The following is a 12,242-nucleotide window of genomic DNA, read 5'->3' on the forward strand; positions in this document are numbered from 1 at the left end:
TTGGCCCTGGGAAGGATGAGCGCTCTCCTCTCCCAGGAGCAGCTCCTCTTCCTCAGAATCAGAACTACTCTGGGATTCTATGGGCTCAGTGTCCACTCTGACAGATAGCCGCACTCAGAGAAGAGCCTCTGAAGACCATCTTAGCCATCGGGCAGGGACCTAGGGGAGGAGGCACTCCTTCAGGTGGACTGGCCCTAAGCTGTATAGGGCTTTAAGGGTCAGCACCGACACTCTGAATCGGGCCTAGAACTACTAACAGTGTGTAATCATTAAGCTGTTCTGCAAAGACACAGCTAGTATGCACAGACCCAGAAATCTTTCCTGCCTTAAAGGATCCAAGATAGCAGGAGTATGGGAAAGGGAGACATGAATCAGCTAGATCAGGGGTGGCCAACCAGTGGTGGAATTTGGCTCTCAGATCAATTTCACACTGTCCCGCAGTGGCCCCACCAAATTTTAATCCAGATGTGGTCTAAACAGTTTGCTTGCGGTTTTAGCTGTGATGAAACAAAGCAACGGGTCTCCTTGGTTCAGGGACATTTTATGGTCCTGCAATCACATGAAGGCTCTGGAAAGGTGAAGGACCACTACGCATCTGCCTCCTGAGGACACCCTTCAAGGAGCACAGTTGATCCTTGGTCTCACCCCAGACCTTGACCTCCTCCTGCTGGAGAGCTGTACTCCATACCTGGATGATGCTAGCTGTATTATTAAGCCATAACATCCATGGGGGTGGGGGTGGGCACAGTCTTGGCTAGTCCTGGCCCCAAACAGAGGTGAGGAACATGTTCCGTGAACATTTTCACATACAGAAAAATGACCCCTTCATTTTTTGGCATTTTTTTGCACCCCTGGGTAAAAGGATACAAATTGTTCACAGGGGAGTTGGTGTGAGGAGAGAATGTATCCATGTTGCCAGGACAACCCCTATCAACATGCATGTTGACATTTTTAAAGCACACCAAAAGGTTAAAGAGGCAAGACTTCTCTCTGCAGAATCCATGCTGAACCTTTTCCAGCAAGACTTGTTCTTCTATATGCTTGATCATTTTTATCTTTAATAACGCTTTCCACCAATTTATCTGGAGCAGATTTTAAGCTAGCTGGCCTGTAATTTCCTAGATCCCCCCCCCTCCAATTTTAAAACAGGTATTAAGCTGGCTCCTTTCCAATCCTCCAATAAGGAGGACCAGGCCAAGAAGTTGCACATTTTTGTTAGAAAATCAACAATTTCATCGCTGAGTCCTTTCATAACTTTCAGACGGATGCCATCTAGACCCAGTGACTTGTTAGTTTTTAGTCAGTTAGTCCCACAACTTCATCTCTCGTTGCTTCCAATTGACTTGTTTCTTCAGATACCCTTCCTGCAAAATATGGCAGTGGCACAAATATCTTTTCAATATCTTCCACAGCAGAGACTGATGGAAAAAATGGCATTTGGCTTCTCTGCTGTCTCCCTGTCCTTCTTCAGCAATCCCATAATTGACGCTGCTAGCAGCCAAGCCACAAATACACCACAGCAATGGTGACAAGCAAGCATATGGTCATTTGCAGCACCAAAACATGGAATTTCCATTATGTCCTGGCCTAGCGCAATGACTCAAAACCAGGGCATGCTGCAGAAATGATATCCTAACCATGAATAAGAGATCAAGAGGGCAGTAAGGGTTCATCACCTACTTCCCCCTCTCTCCTTCCATCTCCTGAAGAATTTCCCCCTTTCCATGGTTTGTTTTAAGCAACATGTGGAGGTATGTCTGCACAGGCACTAACCATGGTTCATGGTAACCAGATTCTCTCTCTTAACCAGTGTTTGAAACCACAGATTGCAAGCCCTGGTTATCGGGATCTGCTTAGCATTGCGCATGGGCAGTGCTGATGCAAGTTAACAAGCCACAGATGTGAGGAGGACGGAGACTGTGAGGGAGAGAGCAGTCAGGAAACAGGGGGAGCTGCTGGCCCAGGAGGGGCTGTTTCTGTGGTGATTCACCCACTCTATTCAGACGCAAATTAGGATTTTTTCCTCCCTTCAGGAAGGCAAGAGATAAGCATTTCACTGGAGACCGGGGAGCTTGTTCCAAATCTTTATGCGATGCCTGAACAGAACTGTTTTGAAGCAATTGGACTACAGGGCCTGCCATATTATGCTTATCACAGAAAGGGCCCTGGCCACAAGTGGGGCTTTGGGAAGCAGGCAGGCCCTGCGGAAACCAAACCAGGTGGAGGCAGGGCTGCTTGCCGGAGCCCAGTTCTGCCCAGACCACCTGGAGAGCAGGAGTGTGTGGCTGTAGGGCAGCCTCCCCCCAGCCTGGGACCCTCCAGGTGTGTTGGACTACAATGCCCAGCATTCCCTGCCCACAGGTTTGTGCTAGCTGGGGATGATGGAGGTTACGGTCCAGCACATCCGGAGGGTGCCAGGCAAGGGGAGGCTGATGTTATTCAGCCTGTCCACATTCACGGGATTCCGCACTCCGCTCCAGCAGCTGACCCGCTTTCCGCTGAAGCCGACGCCCGTCAGCACGCTGGCGGCAGACACTCTCCCTGGGCCACCCCTGCAGCACTGAGAAGGCACGAGGCGGCACGAGTCTCTTCTGGGCAGTGAGGGAGATGTCGTACCGTTTCCACACCCCAGCGCAGAAGAGGGAAGACCACACCAGTCACCCAAAGCCCCTCTGACAGCGCCAGAGAACTTGGGGGAAGAGGAGGCTGGGTGGTGAACCTGGCAAATAATGGCCAGCTCATAAACCAAGCCAAGATTTGTGGACACACCACCCGCAACACACGCGTTCACACAAACACATGCAGTTTCCATGTGACATATTATCATCTGACTTTGCAACACCACACGCGCACAGTGTCTGAGACAACATCCTGGTTTATCTTTAGCACTAACACACACTTGCTCATCTTATGCTCGTAAATGCCCTTCTAACCCCACTTCCTCTTTCTTATCGTCAGCTGCGTTCCTCTGTTTTAAAACTTCTGGTTTGCTTGGCATCCCGTGCCTCTTGTTTACTCATTTTTCGCTCTTCTTCTTCCTGCTCTGCAGTATTTTACCTGCACCCTCCCCCTGCCCCAGTTTCCCTGCTAGATTCAATTTAAACTTCTTGGTCAGCTTCTAAATGCTCTGGCTTCTGCTTTTCTTTCTGCTCTCTAATCCCTTTACACCCGCTTTGCTTGTTTATGTTCCAGTGGTTGTTTATGTTCAGTGGTCCTTTGCTTCTTGTTAAATCCAAAGTCTCATTTGTTCTCTCTGCCTTGCAACCTTTTTCAGTTGTTATCCTGGAGGTCTGGAATCCCCTGCCGCCACCGCCTCCTCAGAGCAGAACACCTCCATCAGTTTTATTTTCCTGGCCTTTACGTTGGCCTTTTGCCAACTCCCTTCCCTATCTTGTTTCTCTATTAAGCTGTAAGCAACCAGGGCTGTCGCTAATTTATTGCACAAGGCTTGGTTCTGAAGCACTTTCAAAATTAATAACAGCAGCCGCCCACACTTTGACTCGCTCTTTCACACACAGTGTCTTGTCCGCCATCTTCCTTGGCATTTGTCAGCCATCGCTTCTCTCTGCTAAGTGCACCTTTCCCTTTGCCTTCATTAATTTATGCACACCTCCTTTGCCACATTCTCCCACATTTTCCAGACTTGCTTACATTTGTCTACCCCCTTTCAGCCACGTCGACATACTGCGCTTGCTCGCCCTCTGCTACAGTTCTGCGCCTGCGTGGTGTAGTGGCTAGAGGGCTGCACCGGGACTTGGGAGGCCCAGGCTCAAGTCCCCACTTGCCATGAAGCCCACTTGGTGATTTTGGGCCAGTCCCAGACTGTCAGCCTAACCTACCTCACAAGGTTGTTGTGAGGATAAAATGGAGACAAGGCGGAGGAAAACAAGATGGGATATAAATGTAATAATAAATAAAATAAATAAATGTCCATTATCCTCTCTCTCTCTCTCTCTCTCTCTCTCTCTCTCTCTCTCTCTCACACACACACACACACACACCCCTACCTTTTTGTCCTTCCTCTGAGCATCACCCAATCAAATAGCTTAACCTCAGCCCCTAGAACCTATTTTAAGTGCCAGAGCCCACCCTGAAACATATCCAGTGACAATTTGTAAAAGAGAAAAGCCCTGTTCAGGCACTCACCATCAACCAGTAAGTGAAAATGCACGTGTGCTAATCACGCGTTGCTGGGATGTGTGGCCAGCATATGTTGAAGGGGTGGGGCTAACTCAGTGCATGTGCTTTGGCCCTGTCACACTTTTGGTACCCACAGGCACTGAATGCTTGAAGAGAGTGCCTCTGGTCATGTGCAGAAAGCATGTCCCTAACCACAGTGCAACTACTGCCCATCCATGTGAGGCTGTCTTATCCTGAGTCAGACCATGGGTCCATCTAGCCCAGTATTACCTACTGTGACAGGAAGCGCCTCTCCAGGGTCTCTGGCCAGGGTTTTGTCTGGCCTTGCTAATTGGGATCCTTTATTTGGCAGTGCCAGGGACTGAACCCGGGGCCTTCCACATGCAAATCATGTGCTCTCCCACAAAGCTATGCAAAACCTGGGGATGCTTCCAAAATTCTTCTCTTCCAGATTTCTTCCTTGGTTCATGAAGTTTTGAATTACCTGGCCTTGATGCCAAGGGAGAACCAATACATTAGGAATTCTCAATGAATGTAATTTCTGAATTTTGTATGGAGTGCTACGTACACAGTCTGGTGCAACTTTCAGCTCACTCATGCCTTCCCCACTGCCCCCATCCCACCAACACACACAGAGATCCACACATTAACAATGCGCAAATGTGAAATGGCAATATTACGTAAAAAACAAAACAAAAAACAAGCTTGATGTGACTGTACATTTAATTAAGTTGAGGGGGTTTTTTAGCCTGAGGGTTTGGTAAACACGGCACGAACAGATTTGTCATGCAAGAATCTGTTTGAATCTGTTCATTCATACCATCACCAGATTGCTTTTCTGAACTGTTCCAAAAATGCGGGCAACATGCACATTGTTAATCTAGAGGGGGGAAAGACTGAAGCGAATGGAAAACTACGCATGTTCCAGTTCTGGAATTAATTTTACAAATTCTTCTAGTTAAAGTGCAATTCAGGAATTGCTCCTTTCAGCCTCCTTCATTTAGCCTCTGGGATGCTCCACCAAGCCCAGCAGGCCCACACCTTACCCTCAGTCCCCAAGACCAACAATGCTTGGCTGTGATATCCAGGGAGGGAGGAGGTAAAGTCATGATGGTAGGAAGAGTCTGGGATGGCACGGAGAGAGAAAAACATCTGAATAGGGCTGCATCCTGGCTCAACATTTACACATGGCAAAATGAGGCAGGGGGAAAATGATTGTCGAAGAGGCTCCAAAAGGAGGCTTACCAGTGGCAGTGGTGACATTCCTCTTGGCAACGGGTGACAGTCCTTGGCCCCCACAAGCACCCAGGAAATGAGGCTACCCCCCACCCACAGGAAAGGAGATGCGGAATTTACACCGTTTAATTCCAAGGGTGCTTGTTGGGGGGAGGGCAGAATGGAAGCCACCTAGAAGAGTGTCACAGCTGCCAGCGGAGGGAGGCGCACCAAGGCAATAAACAGGAGCGGGAGCGGGGGCGGGGGGAGATTTCAGGGCATCTTCCTATATCCCCTTTCCCAAATACTGAGAATCCCGAAAACTTTCAGCTCACACCCCATACTCCCAAATCACTGGAACACCCTCGCTCCCTGCATAATCCCCCCCCCCGCCCCCGCAAATCCTGAGAACAGTGAGACAGAGGAGCCAGGGCTCGGAGCGACACAGCACCAGCACTTGATTCTCGGGGATGCTGACATCACCTGCCAGCCCCCTCAGACCTCCCTGTTCCCCGTGAGCTTGGCTGCAGTCTTGACAGTAGCTGGGCTGGCAGACGGATTTTCCCAGCAACAGTGTATGGTTCCCCGTTGCGATGCAACGTGTGTTGGGGTGCTTGGCCCTGAATGGACCATTAGACCCACTAGCTCTACAAAAGTCAGTTTCCTGGGGGAGATGGAAACGGCTAGAAATAGTTTCTTGATCTGGATCATCACCGCTGCCCAAATTGTTGGTCTCTCCTTGGGGGCGTGGCTGCGGGGGCAGTGATGGTGAGCACCGGCACTTCTGCATTTACCACGGCGGAGGACTGGCAGCTTCCTGGCACATTCACACCACGACAAGCTGCAGAGGAGGCATGTCGGATGAGAGAGAGATGATCTTTGCCTGCCTTAGAGCAGAAGTAGATGTGCTCCATGGGATCTCCCGGTGAGAATAATGTACAAGGCATGACGGGTGCCCCGACACCAAGCTACAGAGAAGAAAAGCCTAGCTTTTCTCCCTCCTGCATGAGCAGCTGTCCCCAGTAAAATCCCCTGCTCTATTAAAGCTCCCGGAGCCCAGCTGCCCTCCTCTGGTGTGCCTGCTTGCCCTGTTCCCCTGACCCCTGCCTCCACACCCCACCCTAAGTTCCAGGGCAACCATTGTGGCTTCTGCAGAGTCGCTGGAATCCCAGGCGCTGCTCATTAGCTCCCTGACCCCACAGTTCATCCAATTAGGTTATTAAATAAGCCTCCATCTCAATCACATTTTGAGCACTCCGGCTCGGGAGACAGCGGTGTGACTCAGACCTCCGGCTGCAGAGCATCTGGAGAAAAACAACTCCGGATAAACAGCCTTGCCCGGCGACAGATCTTGAAGGCCAGGGCAGCTGATGGGTCCTTGCCGCAGATGCTGGAGGGAAGGAGATGTTTGCTGGCTGTTTTGAGAGTCAGCCTGCAAAACATCTTCTTTTGTTGAGCTGAGTCAGCTTGCAGGAAAGCAAGCCAAAGTCCAGGGACCGAGCTGACTACAGCTCAGCGAGCTCCACCCTCTGGACAGGTTCCTCTGACAACCCTACTTCCCATTGCAACAAGGCCAGGAACTGTCCCAGCTGGCTCAGCTTCCTCCTCCTCTTCCAGCCAAGGGCACAGAAACAGCAGAACAGGAATGTGCAAGTTCTCCCTCACATGATGGCAGCATGACACACCTCCCACAGATTGAAAACTCCCCTCTGCCTGCCAGTGTTGTTCAAAACTGAAAGCAGCTTGAGGCCAAACACCGAAGAGACATGGCTGACCGAATGGTAGGAGGATTCTCTGAAACCAAACCAGCCACTTCTGAAGTTCAGGCAATCGCTAACCAGGTGAGGAACTCCTCCCCTACTCCCCACAGATGTGGGGAGAGGTTCTTTGCCTGTGCCAGCAGGGCTTTTCCTCTTCTAACCCATCTGGGTCCCCAAAAGTCGGATCAAAGGCCAGCAAATGGAAATGAGGTTTCTCCGAGCTTCAGGGGCATGAGGGAACTCAGTCTAGGCCCAAGCGCATCCCCTGGGATGCACATGTTTCCCGTGGCCCAGAGAAGCTCCAGGGTCTCTTGTGGCCAAACTCTCTTCTACCCATCTCCACCCGCCCTTGAGGCTCAGACCCCCAAGTCCTTTCCTGCTCTGTGCGTCATAAGAACCAGCCTCCTTCCTGCCCTCCAGGTGAAGAGCCAGTTGGAAGAGAAGGAGAACGCGAAATACTCCGTGTTCGAGGCAGTTTCGTTCCGTCAGCAGGTGGTTGCTGGCATGAACTACATCATCAAGGTCAGTGGCCGGAGTGGGGGTAGCCAAGCAGGCCCAAACCTCTGGCCGGGGCAGGGCGGGGGGAGAGACCCAGCCTACTCCTGTCCTGGAAACATGCCACAATCTCCCTCCTGTGCCCAAGCAAGGACCTGATTCTCTCCCTTAGCCACCTCAGGCCATTGGGAACCACCCTCGGGAAGTGCAAGGGCTCGTGCTTCTTCTTCTTGAGGTGCCACTTTGGCTGGTCTCAGAAGCTAAGCAGGGTCAGCCCCAGTTAGTACTTGGAGGGGAGACCAGCCAGGAATCAGGCTTCCTGCACTGAGCAGGGGGTTGGACTCTACGGTCTTGTAGGCCCCTTCCAACCCTATGATTCTATGATCTATGATCTCCTATGATCTTGGGAAAGACACAGGTGCTCTCCATCCCATCCTGTCCCTCTTTCTAGCAGCTCCTCTTGGCACACCTGTGTCTTGTGTTGGAGGACTCCACACGCCAGCCAGCTCCCCTCCCCCCACTCTTAGTGCCCTTTCCCCACTTCCAGGATGTTCCGTCAGGTGGGGGAAGAGCACCAGGCGGTGGGTTTCTTCCACAGTTCCCCTGGGGCAGGCTGGGTGGGAACACAGAAACATCGGAAGCTGCCTTCTACTGGGTCAGACCCTTGGCCTACCTAGCCCACTACTGTCAATGCCGACTGGCAGCCATGGCTTTCCAGGGTTTCAGGCAGGACTGCTTCCTAGCCCCACCTGGAGATGCTGCTGGGGATCGAACGTGGGGCCTGCTGTGCTCCACACAGGCGCTCAAGCACTGAGCTGCAGCCCCTCCCCCTCAGTACAACAGCCGGCAGGGATGCCGTGCACGCAGCAGAGTCCACACGAGGGAAGGGTGTGCAGGGCTTCCTCCGGGTGCTGCCTCTCTGCAGCATTCTGTGGAACATTTTTTCCACCAAGGGGAAGCAGAAGGATCCAGCTTCAGTCTCTTGGGGGTTAGGAAAGACCCTCCTCTACCTGAAGCCCTGGAGGGAGAGTCATGGCTGCTAGCCAGTGTCAACAGTGCTGAGCTAGATGGACTGCAGGCCTGACTTTGTAGGAAGCAGCTTCTGATGTTCCTAGCCAGGGGCTCATTTAGGAGGTGAGGAAGGTCCAGGGAGGACAAGCCACACTGAGCGGTGAGTTCCCCCTGCCAAGCAGGGGGTGTGGGCAGCATGTGGGAGAGAGGAAACTCCGGGACAGGCAGAAATCCCCCCCCCCCGGCTGCCCATCTACATATCCAGCTCCCCACCTCTGGGGGCTCCAAGCCCTGCCAGTAGGGGGCATTCCATCTTGCTCAGATTAAAGAAGCAGTTCTGGAAATGGCTGGTCCTGCATGATATCAACTTCAGACACTCAAACAGTTGCCTTTTGTGGTTGGAATTCTAAGTGTGGACATGGGCTTACTGGGGTGGCAAGGTAATGGGGGGGGGTTCTAGCATTTTGGGGAAGGTCCTGTGAATGCTGCTTAATTTTTTCCAAGAACCTGATTTCTGAGCTCCAGCCTGGACCACCTTAAGTAACAATGGCGATGGGAACATGGCTGACCATCCATGAGCAGAGGATCTGCAAGTTCCCGCTCAGCTGTGGTTCCCAGGAGGGCAAACCCGGCTTCTAGGCAGGCGACACCCCCATATCTGTTTAGAAGTGGAATTCTGTTGAGGAACGGCCCCGCTGACCGGTCCCAGCTTGTGATGTCCTTCTCCCCTGTTGCTTCCACCACACAGGTCCGACATGGTGGTGGCGAGAGAGACCATGCCCACCTGTGGGTGTTCCAGGCCCTCCCATGTTATGGGGGCAGAGTTGAGCTCTCTAGGTACCAACTGGGCAAGATCAAGAATGACCCCATCGTCACCTTCTAGCCACAGAGGGACCTCTCTGCAGGGAGGCAAGGCGCGTCAATAAAAGGAATTTATCAGATGCATTTACACCTGCGTGTCGTCCACAAAAGCTGATGCCACAATAAATGTGTTACTCTCAAAGCAAGACATTCTGTGTTTTTGCTGCAACAAACTAACAGAGCTGCTGCCGCTGCTGCTACCCCTCTGCCAATTGTCAGAGAATCTCCCCCCAGGTGTTCAGGCACAGGCGCTCCACCAAGCCGCCCTTTGCATGCAACAGTCCCTCCACCTACAGAGAATCAAGGGCAGGACCAGGCTCACCACAAAGCACAGCAGGAGACTCCAGCACCGGGGGGGGGGGGCACTGTCCTCGCTCTCTTCCTCTCACTGGAGGAGCGGGTGGAACGCCAGCTCCAGGTCCGGGAGACCCTTGGGCAAGACACCCTCGATGCCCCCTCGCATACAAAGCCTCTCTTTTCACCCCATTCTCACTACCTGCCTTTGTTCCTCCTCCTCTTTCTCACCACTGCTACCGCTTGCTCGCCTGGCAGGCGGAGAGCTTACGCCAGTGAGCAAGCAAGCCAGGGAAGAGCCCTGCTGGATCAGACCAAGGCTCCATCTTAGGGATAACCCTGCCTCCCCGGCCAGGCTCCTTAATGGCTGCCCCACAAGCAGAACTCCAGCAGGTGATCCTTCTCCAACACTGCATTGCCGTGGTGAGGTGAAGGTGCATCAGCTGAACTTCTGGCTGAATTTCTGTCTTGCCAGCCGCTAAAGTTGCAGCTGCCCTGCCAGAGGAAAGGGTAGCAAATTCAAGATTCTAACAAATCAAAAGGAGCTGAACCAGGAGAGGAAACACTCAAGAGAAATGTGGCAGTCTTAGCCAAACGTTATCCTCTTGGCACGGAGTTACAAAAATAAGGGTTTTTTGGGTTGCAAAATGCGTGGGGTTTTCCACGCCCACCTCCCTTCTCTGGCAGAGTCATGCTGTGGAGTAGCTCATGTCCCTTATTTCAAATTCCTTTAACACTCCTAAAAATAAAAATGAAACTTTACCATTTTGATCCAGCAATATCAGAGTCGAGGCAGCACAATGGCAAGAGTCAGGGAGTGCTGGCCAACGGAGTCTTCTCTTTCCATTGCAAAACTGAATCATTAAAATGTTGAAAGCAATCTCCCTGGCCTTGCTGAGTTTGCAAAGCAACTCCTTCAGCCCTTGACCGTCTTCCCTGGGCCAATCTGAACCTGCATCCCCCCTCTTACAGGAACTCAGTGGGAAGCATACTGGGGTCGGGCGAGGCAGCGGCAGGCTCACTTAGCTGCTTCTTGCTGGCACTCTCTCTGTCAGCATCAGAGTGGCTGCCTCCGATGAAAGGGAGCTGGCAGAAAGGCACTTAGCCTGCTGGCGGGGCGAAAGATGGAGAGAACCGTACTCCGATTCATCGGTTGCTGGGCAGTAGGAGAAAGATGGAGACTCAATAAAGAGGGGAAATGCTGGGACATCAGAAGCCTCTGTGCCAGACCAGATCTTGGTCCCAAATGCCAGTTCTTAGGTGCAATTCAGTAGGGATGTCCAAGAGCTTCGTTTCTGTTTGCAAATCATGCAAGCGTGTCCCATTCAAAATCACAAGCATGAGCAGGAGCACGCTTCCCCCCTCCCCAGAAATGTCTGCAAATTCCCAAATGCCGGCTGGGGGCTGCTAGTAGTCATAGTTCAACATATCTGGAGAGCACCAGGTTGGGGAAGAGTCTGACTGCTCATGGAGATGGCTCATCAGGTGCAGCAGGGGGCAGGTTGAATGCACGTTCCCCCTTCTCAATACAGATGTACCTTTCTTGTGTAGTAGAAACTGTTTCTTCAAGTTATTTCATCTGAAAGTGACGCCACCCACCCAGGCCACGCCTCCAAGCTGCAAGCCCCGCCTCCACGTTACCTGTCCTCCATATTAACCTGTACCATTTTCAAAAGAAAATGATGGTTTGGTGGCATTGCCTTTTTTGAAAAGGTGCATTACGACACATTTAAACAGACACACATCCTGTTTCTTTTCTGCTGCTGCTTCCTTCATTTCTCAAAAGAGCAGCCATTTTTTCTCAGAATGCCTCAGAAATCACAGAATTCCAGAGGATGGGCGGGGGGGAGTGGAGATAGTGGCCATCAAAAACAAATGGTGGCCATCAGTGCCGGCCACCATTCCCCTACCCCCCAGAATGGGCATTCTGGGAGGAAAAGGGGGCTGCCAGCTGGGAAGAAATCCCTCAACACCACTGTTGCCACTGAGTTCACTGAAGAGGCCACGGCAGCACACCCACCGAAAAAGCCACCCGGCCTCCCTGAACTTCCACCCGCTGCTGCTGGCATGCCAAAATCGCCTCCCCATTTTAGCCCTGCCCTTGAACTCAAGGCAAAACTTCTAAATGTGGAACTCTTGCTCAGACTTGCTAACCCGTATGCTACTGGCTTATTCACTTTGGATTCACTGACCCTCGAGTGCAGATTTCACAACTTGTTTATTTATTATATCCTGCCTTTCCTCTGAGGAGCCCAAGGTAGGGTACATGATCCTCCTCCTCTACATTTATCCGCCCAACAACTCTGTGAGGTAAGTTAGGCTGAGAGTCAGTGATGGTCCAAAGTCACCCAATGAGTTTCACGGGCGAGTGAAGGCTAGAACCCACGTTTCCGGAGTCCCAGTCTAACACTAGACCCGCTACACCACGCTGGGCCTCAATGAAGCAGCCTTTGACTGACTAAGGCC

The 12,242-nt window shown here is 51.9% G+C and overlaps 2 protein-coding genes across 4 annotated transcripts in view; one reads left to right on the forward strand and one right to left on the reverse strand.

Moving 5' to 3' along the window:
• The window catches only part of ARRB1 (arrestin beta 1), a 142,715-nt gene that overhangs the window by 35,926 nt on the left and 94,547 nt on the right, over positions 1-12,242 (reverse strand). The window lies entirely within an intron of this gene.
• Positions 7,080-10,654, forward strand: LOC146349256 (stefin-C-like). Its single transcript, XM_084842334.1, has 3 exons — positions 7,080-7,196; positions 7,536-7,637; positions 9,370-10,654. Exons 1-3 carry the CDS (start codon positions 7,122-7,124, stop codon positions 9,502-9,504), a joined length of 312 nt encoding a protein of 103 aa, XP_084698460.1. The 5' UTR covers positions 7,080-7,121; the 3' UTR covers positions 9,505-10,654.

The sequence above is a fragment of the Heloderma suspectum genome, chromosome 3, assembly GCF_057233095.1.
Source record: "Heloderma suspectum isolate Gila_16-S chromosome 3, 16-S_ref, whole genome shotgun sequence".
NCBI classification, from domain to species: domain Eukaryota; kingdom Metazoa; phylum Chordata; class Lepidosauria; order Squamata; family Helodermatidae; genus Heloderma; species Heloderma suspectum.

What these genes read in the sequence shown, in the direction of transcription:
- LOC146349256 (XM_084842334.1), top strand. Translation starts at nt 7,122, where the DNA reads ATGGCTGACCGAATGGTAGGAGGATTCTCTGAAACCAAACCAGCCACT. An exon ending in TTCAGGCAATCGCTAACCAG is followed by an intron (nt 7,197 to 7,535) that starts GTGAGGAACTCC and finishes CCTGCCCTCCAG; the next exon opens with GTGAAGAGCCAGTTGGAAGA. An exon ending in GCATGAACTACATCATCAAG is followed by an intron (nt 7,638 to 9,369) that starts GTCAGTGGCCGG and finishes TCCACCACACAG; the next exon opens with GTCCGACATGGTGGTGGCGA.